This window comes from Esox lucius, chromosome 17 (genome assembly GCF_011004845.1).
Source record: "Esox lucius isolate fEsoLuc1 chromosome 17, fEsoLuc1.pri, whole genome shotgun sequence".
NCBI classification, from domain to species: Eukaryota; Metazoa; Chordata; class Actinopteri; order Esociformes; family Esocidae; genus Esox; species Esox lucius.
The window spans coordinates 28,184,723-28,192,768 of NC_047585.1; the positions used below are offsets into that span (position 1 = coordinate 28,184,723).

Here is an 8,046-nt window from a genome sequence, read left to right on the forward strand (position 1 = left end):
GGTGCTTCGAGTGTGGGGTGGCCTCTAATCATTAACGGTTTTCTTGGATATTTCGACATAGACCGATGTAACCACAAAAAGGCGAATAATGCGTAACTATGGCTTCAAAAAAGTCGCTAATTCGAAAACGCTGTCATACCAATTTACGATAAAATCGCCCGCAAACAAAAGTCAGAAAGCACATCTTCTAACACGCCGTTTCCGCTTTCTGTGTTGTTGTTCCCAATCACGTCCGCTTATTGGTTATATAGGGTTGCCCACATACTACACACCCCCAGACTTGATGATAATCACAGCTCCAAAACTTCACACTGGCTTCATTTTGATGTCCTAACACTATGGTGAAAAGCGAAGTAGAGACGACTGCTACGTTGGCAAATAGGTCTAGTCCAGCCAAAAAGAAGAAAAACAAGAAGAAGAAGAATAAGCCTGGCAAGTACAGTGTGCTTGTAATAGACGCCGTCAAAACATTGAATGAGAGAAACGGCTCGTCCTTGGTAAAAATCTACAATGAAGCCAAGAAGGCGAGCTGGTTCGACGAGCAGAACGGGCGTACCTACCTTCGGTATTCCATCCGAGCACTGGTGCTTAACAACACGTTGATCCAAGTAAAGGGTATGGGAGCGAACGGTTCGTTCAAGCTCAATAAAGATAAGTTTACGAAAGGGACACAGAAAAAGACTCTGTCCACGCCAGGCAAAATCACTAAGAAAACTGTTAAATCACCGACTAAGAAGAAGCCAACCGTAGCAAAGCCTAAGGCGAAGAGTAGCCCTTTAAAGGCTCCTGCAAAGAAGACAGCTACGAAGAAGACCACGTCTAAACCGAAGAATCTGGGTGCCAAGAAGGTGAGCACTGCACCGAAGAGCAAGACGCCGAGGACACAGAGGACCACCAAGACACAGAGGAAGAAGTAGCTCGCTATTGTATAATTTTGGAGATGTTTAAAAAAAACTTTTAGTTTATTATAGGTTTAGTTTAATTGTGTAATCAACGGCTTATAGGCCACACATTTGTTTAGCAGAATGACAGGGGTGTATTCATTTCGCCAAACAATCGTTCATTCATCCAAACAAAGCAACATTTTTGAAAGATTCCTAATTGACAAATTCAGTTAGTTAATTCCCATCACATTTCTTTGACAAAACGTGCAACTAAAATGAATACACCCCGGGCAAAATGTCATCGCTACTTTGCCTGAAAGATTCCCTGCTTCAAATTTACGAACGTTTTTCGCCCTACTAATTTTCCCGTAATAGTTAATGCAGATTGTATCCTTTCATTCTTTTAATTTGCTGACTACATTGCATATTTGTCATTCAAATGAACTGATCTGATGGTTTAAAATCACATATTCAATACAGTCTCACACAGACTAACTCATCTCATTATATAATACTCACCATCCATTGCATATAAAAGTCAACTACATGGATTTGATGTATTCTTCTGTATCAGTAGCAGTACCTTTATACCAGGGAAAGCTCTGGGTATGTGCCAAATAAAGGCATGTTTTATTCTGTAAATTACTTTTTCACAATGTTTGCATTGTATGGCTCAAACATTACCATGTTTATTGGAAGCAGGGAAAATGAGTTTCCCATTAGTAATTACTAGTTTGAGGGTGGTTTGGATATATTATTTCCCATCACATTTGGTAAATTCATTGCCTGAACATGTTTCCATGGCTATATTATGGACACTCAGTCACCTGAGAACATTTTCTCTACAGGCCAAAATGTTTAATAACTGTATGTTTAAATGTACTTTACTGCTTGTCCATTCCTGTTTGAGTGGATATTTTTTCTCGGGTATACACCCTACTTATAAGTTTATTCAACATTTTGCATTTGTTGATGTTGTATTTTGAGCCGTATGTACAAAATAAAATATTCTACATTAAATCCTTAACTTTTTCTGGGTTTTACTCTAAAATGACAGGAATGCTTTGTTGATTAGATTAAGATGGTTGTTCTATTACCAAGTGGGACATTAATGGCATAATACAAGACATTCTCACATACTGCAATGACCTGGGAGCAATTTAGGATTAACTGCTTTGTTTAGGGACAAAACAATACATTTTCAATCTCGTTGGCTAAGGAATTTGCACCAAACATTAAATCAGTTTAGGAGAGAAAGAAGATAATCATCGCAAACCGCACCCCAAGCTGCTTATTTACTTTTAAAATACTATTGGTCGTAAATATTTTAGTAAGCTGTCACAGCTCCAATAAGGAAGTAAACGTAGGTGAAAACATTTATTTTCCTACATGTTGAGGTTGCGAAAAAAAAGCACGTAAAGTCAACCAAAAGCACCCACTGAGACTCAGGAACCTGATTTCCCCCCTATATGCAATATAGTGGAGAGATCCTTTTACCTTATAAGGAAGTAAACACGAGCCAGACACGTTTAAAATAATGAGACACATTTACCACCAGTCATTTTGAAAGTTTCGAAATTGACTATAGTACTGTTCTTACATATAAAGTGAAAGCACCAAAAATAATTCCACATTTGCTTTTGTAATATGTTGTTATTTTTAGGGTATCATCAACGGCTTCTCATCTTTTTAAATTGAAAAAACTATGCCATAATAATGAAAACCCTCAATAGAACGATAAAACAAAACCAAAAATGCAATGTGGTATTCAATGTTCCATTGAATATATATGCTAGAACAGTATTAATTCAATTAATGCGAGCTCCCCTACAAAGTTTTGTATATGGCATGTTCCAGTGAGCGCAGAGGGTCACGGAAGAGAGCCATGGCAAGTGTACTACTTCCGTCATCTCAGCCCCTGCGGATACAGAGAAATGGTAAGAGGTTATTATAGTTTTCATTATGAAAATAAAGTCACTTCGACATTATTTCAAGAGAAATCATATGATGAGCAGTTTGTTGAACCTGCCATTATTGGTGATTTTCTAGAAGCTTGCGTTAACGGTTGTCATTATCGCTAAATATGGTTTGGTACCTTGCTAGCTAGTTCAGCAAGCTAACGTGAAATAGCATCCCCACCCAAAATGGGAAATCATTTTTGTTTTTTTAACCTGGTGTACACTGTTAGTTCGCTAGTTTGGGCACCAGTGCCAAATAATGCAAACTAAACTATCCTTTCGAATACATATAGCTAGAGTTATAACACGTATAGGTATAAACATATCGAGTAACTGTTAGCTATCTACAGTAAATGTCTGTCTTGGATTGTGGAGCAGTGAACTCACATTTCTACTTAGACGTAATTTAACCAGGCAAGCTGGTAAATACAAAATGGATAACATGAAGGATGTGTAATATTAACTAGTCCAGAAGTAATCTAGCAGGAAAATGAATTGCAAAGTTTCCGAATAATTTCTTAGATGCGTTTATCAATATTAATAATTTTTGAGAGTTGCACATTTCATTGAGAGTTGCACATTTCATTATATAATCATCAATAAAACATTTTAAGCATTGAAATCCTTGTACCTACATCTTGAGTAATATTCCCATTTACACCAGCATACAAGTTTATGCTTTACAGCATTTGTAGAGGAGGACCTTACCTTATAGGGGATGTAGTGCAGGTCCTAATTCGGGCATTTTGGGGCTATTTGCTTGAGCCATCAAACTCCTGCAACTTATCCAGAAAGCCACAGCCAATTAGTGTTCAACCTTCCCAAGTTCTCCCTTAACACCCTGCTCTACAACACCACTGGATTCCAGTTGAAGCTTGCAGCCAGTGGTTGCCTAGACAGCAACAAAGAGGACTGATCCTCCCTCCAATATTCAGACTATAAATTTTCACCAGATCTCTTCATTCGGCAACCAGATCTTTACCAGATCTCTTCATGCAAGACAACAGCAGAATAACCCTGGGGTGCTTTATTTATATACAAACATGTTTTGCTATCAAATAAAACAATGTTAAATTAGGCAGCCAGTCTGCCAAGCTTTTGACACATCGACTTAGTTCTTAAATTACACTGAACTGCTGTTGTTTAAGTAGCTAGTGTGAATCATAGAAGTAGGATGTTGAACTAACCTGGATTTAGCAATACTATTTCAGTTTTCATTTCAAAACAGATTTACATGGTGTGCAGCCAGAGAAAGTGTTAGTTAAAGGCAGTGCTAACTGGCATCTTGCATTTGTTTTTCTGCTTTTCAGTAGTGCACCACACAAGGTTTCTATAGGTTGACCACTGAACTAAAATTGAATATTTAAATATAAAGAAAAGTATACTCAGAGAAACAATGGTATGATAAACAGGGAGATTAATAGTGCAATTGTTATGACCCCCATAAACGTTTTCAGTGTGTAAAGTAAGAATAATTGAAGAGTCCAAGGCTTTAAATTAGGTATACTGGTTTTCAGACAATGTCTCTAACATATTGAGGGTCTTCTGTCAATTGTTATTTTGACTTCACTCTAATATTTATATTATTTTGTGTTTGCGTTTCCCTAGTTTTGAACTTTTTGGTAGTTTGAGGCCTATTTGGACTGTCTCTGACTTGTTTTGGTGAGTTTCTGTAATGGTGAAAGGAGTTTAGCCATTAGAAACCCGAGCATCGTATCAGCACTGCTGTTGTGTGTATTGTCAGCACTGCCATGACCCATTACTATGGATGATACGGTATCTAGCTGCAGGCCCAGGCCTGCATCACTCAGCACATTTGCTGTTTGCCGGTGAACATAGGTGGTTATGAATGTAGGGGAATGGCCGTTTTCTCTCATATTTGTGGTTTGGGGTGAGGTGGTTTGGGGTGAGATGGTATTTGGTGGGTGGAGCCACTTCATTGCAGTGGCTGGAGGCAAAAACTGGTAGGGATATTTGGGTAAGTTATTTGGAGATATTCCCTGTTTGTTGTCATAGTGGTTTTCTTTCTCCCCCAGACAGCGACTCTCCGCCCGTACCTGAACGCTGTGCGTGCCACCCTGCAGGCCGCCCTCTGTCTGGAGAACTTCTCCTCCCAGGTGGTGGAGCGCCACAACAAGCCAGAGGTGGAGGTCCGGTGAGTCTCTCTGTCTTAAGGTTGCAAACGGAGGCTTTAGATTCTGCAAAATCTGTGTGCCATGAATCTACTGAAGGTTTGGTGACGTAAGGATTGTGTGTCATTCATCACAAAGCCATTAGTAGAGTTTTGGGGTTTTTCTGATTCATACATGTGGATAATTATCTCTGGCACATGGAAAATAAATAATCCAAGAAGATGATACTGTAAATATCGTGTTGGTGTTGTAAGAAAAGTCTTATTATTTGACCATATATTAAGTGAAAACCATTGGTGTTTAGTGCACACTGATGTCTTTGCCCTTAATTAAGGTTTTTCTGTATTTAGCAATACAGGGGAAAAAAACCTATACAGTGATTGGCCTTTCATTAGTTTGTAGCTCCATTCATTATGTCCCTATGTTAGACCCAAACAAATGACTGTAACACCGGCTGTGAAAGTCACAGCATGTAGATGATTCTGTGAGCTATTTATAAATATGTCATGACTTCTCATGAATTAAACATTTAGTCTCTGAGGTATAATGTCGGTATGTCTTTGTTATAAATTCCAGATGAGACTTGGAGAACTCTACTTAACATTTAAACTGGCAGGTGGATTAAAATAGATTTTTTAACCAGTGAAAATATGTATTCCCAATTTCACCATGAAACATGATATGGTGTGTATTCTTTTTTTGGAATGTTTTTATTTAATTTTTTTAAGTAATCTGGTATTTCACTACGTTCACTTGACCTGTCCTTTAACTTAAATATCACAGATGTGACAATTTTACATTTCTTTTCTGTGGCACGATCACTTCCCTTTGTCTCTTGTTAACTAGAATCTAACTAGTGTAATCTGATATCATTTCTAGGTGCTATAAATTGCTACTTGCATTTTGGCATACTTTACTTTTAGATTTGAATGTAGAGAGCCCTGCACTGTGACATGAACATTCTAACCACCAATGCCAAAATCAACCTATTTCGGTGTTAATATTAGGCTACATATTAACCAACAAGAATTATAATTCTTAACCTGGCTTGGGCAGCATGAACCTCTATCAGAAGGATATTTGTATCCATAGTTCTCCTCATTGTTGCTTGCCAAGTTTAATTGCTCAATCCTTGCACTACCAAAGTCACATGCTATTCTTATCTGACTTGAGGTTTCCTGATTATGGGGGGAATTGGATGTCACTGCAGTACAAACTGTACTTTTACATACAAAAGTATACAAACTATTCAAAAGTATATAAATAACTATTCTGGTAACTTGTTGCCTAGGTATGTCCTGCATGTCCAGGGTGCATATATACATACATACAGCTCTGGAAATAATTGAGACCACTTGTTCTCCCCACTGTATATATTGCAGCGTGTGTTTAAACCTGACCTACTGTTCTTTCTCCCAAAGTCTCTCTCAATTTTTCACCACTTTCCTGCTCTATAAAGCGTAAAACCGGTCACTTGGGTAAATGCCACTGTGGGTCAGCATGTGGTTTTGAAAACTCTTTACTCCTCAGGAGCAGTAAAGAGTTGCTGCTGCAGCCGGTCATCATCAGTCGTAATGACAAGGAGAAGGTTCTGATCGAGGGCTCCATCAACTCCGTCCGAGTCAGCATCGCCGTCAAGCAGGTCATTGACACTACCTTTTGTGTATACTTTATGACACGTTCTGTCTCGGTACAACGGAAGGATTTGGGTGACTAAGTGGTTTATTTAAGCAGGAATGTCCGAGGGGTGCGTGGCCAGTATACCACAGCTAACAGCTGTTCTTTGGTGCCATATATACATAGACCACAAACCCCCAAGATGTTTTATTGCTCTTATAAACCGGTTACCAACCCAATTAAAGCAGTAAAAAGGAATGTTAGAGTTGCAATGTGCCCAGTCTGACTGCTGCGTAATTGGTCCCTGTAGGCAGATGAGATTGAGAAGATCCTGTGCCATAAGTTCATGCGCTTCATGATGATGAGAGCAGAGAACTTCTTCATCCTGAGACGGAAACCAGTGGAGGTGAGACAGAAGAGGGGCCAGTGGTACAACCAACATTAAGTGTTTTGTCAGTTTCTCACACTCCATTCTGAACAAATCTCAACATAGACACTATACTGAAAGTAGTGGCGGCACTAAGACCATAACGGTGTGAGCTCTAACTCCTGACTCTCTTTTCTCCACAGGGCTATGACATCAGTTTCCTCATCACCAACTTCCACACAGAGCAGATGTACAAGCACAAGCTGGTGGACTTTGTCATCCACTTCATGGAGGAGATTGACAAGGAGATCAGCGAGATGAAGCTGTCTGTCAACGCCAGGGCCCGTATTGTTGCAGAGGAGTTCCTCAAAAATGTGAGTATATTGGTCTCTGTCTGTGTTCACCGCCTAGTAAGAATTTAATTGACATTCATGTTCTTTACGCACGCAGTTCTAAGAAAATTCCCAACCATTCCTTATGCTGATCACGTCCGTCACCATGGTTTCTTGGAGGGTGTGCATTACAGGACTGAGAGGAGGGGCTGAAGTGTGACCAGGCAATCGCAATGGAAAACAGTAAAGACACATCAGACTAGTGGGGTGTGGCCCTTCATCAATGAGGTATCCCTGTGCTCAGAAATATTGATGTTTGTACATAGTGAATATTCACAGCCTCGTTTCATTTCTGCCTTCAGAACAAAGTGTTAAATCAGGGCGGGTCCTTAAAATGAAACCCTAATCAATATTGATGAGCACAGGGAAACTAATAGATTTCTGATAACTTAAACGGTTTGTTTTTATATAAATATTATATGCACATTTCTTTTTTGCTAAGTTTTTGTTACGACATACCTTTGACCCTGAGGAAAATAATTGGTGCACATGTACACAGAGCAGACCCTATCATTGATGGAAATGATTGTGATAAGTGCTAGCAGTAATAATAAATCCCTTTATCCTTTGTTTGTATGGTGTTATTCTACTATACTACTAGGTTACACCATGTATTTCTTTGACCTATAGAAGATACTTCATAATCAGAAAGATTACATTATTGCATCTAATCAAACTATTTACATAGTACAAAAA

The 8,046-nt window shown here is 38.9% G+C and overlaps 2 protein-coding genes across 3 annotated transcripts; both read left to right on the top strand.

Moving 5' to 3' along the window:
- The first annotated feature begins 260 nt into the window (after positions 1 to 260).
- LOC105017189 (histone H1.10) lies at positions 261 to 1,904 on the top strand. Its single transcript, XM_010881592.3, has one exon. The coding sequence runs from the start codon at positions 339 to 341 to the stop codon at positions 915 to 917; it is 579 nt and encodes a 192-aa protein (XP_010879894.1). The 5' UTR covers positions 261 to 338; the 3' UTR covers positions 918 to 1,904.
- An 808-nt stretch (positions 1,905 to 2,712) lies between these two features.
- On the top strand, positions 2,713 to 7,918 carry arpc4 (actin related protein 2/3 complex, subunit 4). Of its 2 annotated transcripts, NM_001303878.1 has the most exon segments (7): positions 2,779 to 2,821; positions 4,879 to 4,997; positions 6,505 to 6,616; positions 6,902 to 6,997; positions 7,162 to 7,198; positions 7,201 to 7,332; positions 7,409 to 7,552. In NM_001303878.1, coding segments are annotated over 6 exon segments (426 nt in total). In that variant the 5' UTR covers positions 2,779 to 2,818; the 3' UTR covers positions 7,260 to 7,332; positions 7,409 to 7,552.
- Positions 7,919 to 8,046: the final 128 nt, after the last annotated feature.

What these genes read in the sequence shown, in the direction of transcription:
- LOC105017189 (XM_010881592.3), top strand. Translation starts at nt 339, where the DNA reads ATGGTGAAAAGCGAAGTAGAGACGACTGCTACGTTGGCAAATAGGTCT.
- arpc4 (XM_010881591.3), top strand. An exon ending in TCAGCATCGCCGTCAAGCAG is followed by an intron (nt 6,617 to 6,901) that starts GTCATTGACACT and finishes TGGTCCCTGTAG; the next exon opens with GCAGATGAGATTGAGAAGAT. An exon ending in TGAGACGGAAACCAGTGGAG is followed by an intron (nt 6,998 to 7,161) that starts GTGAGACAGAAG and finishes TTTTCTCCACAG; the next exon opens with GGCTATGACATCAGTTTCCT.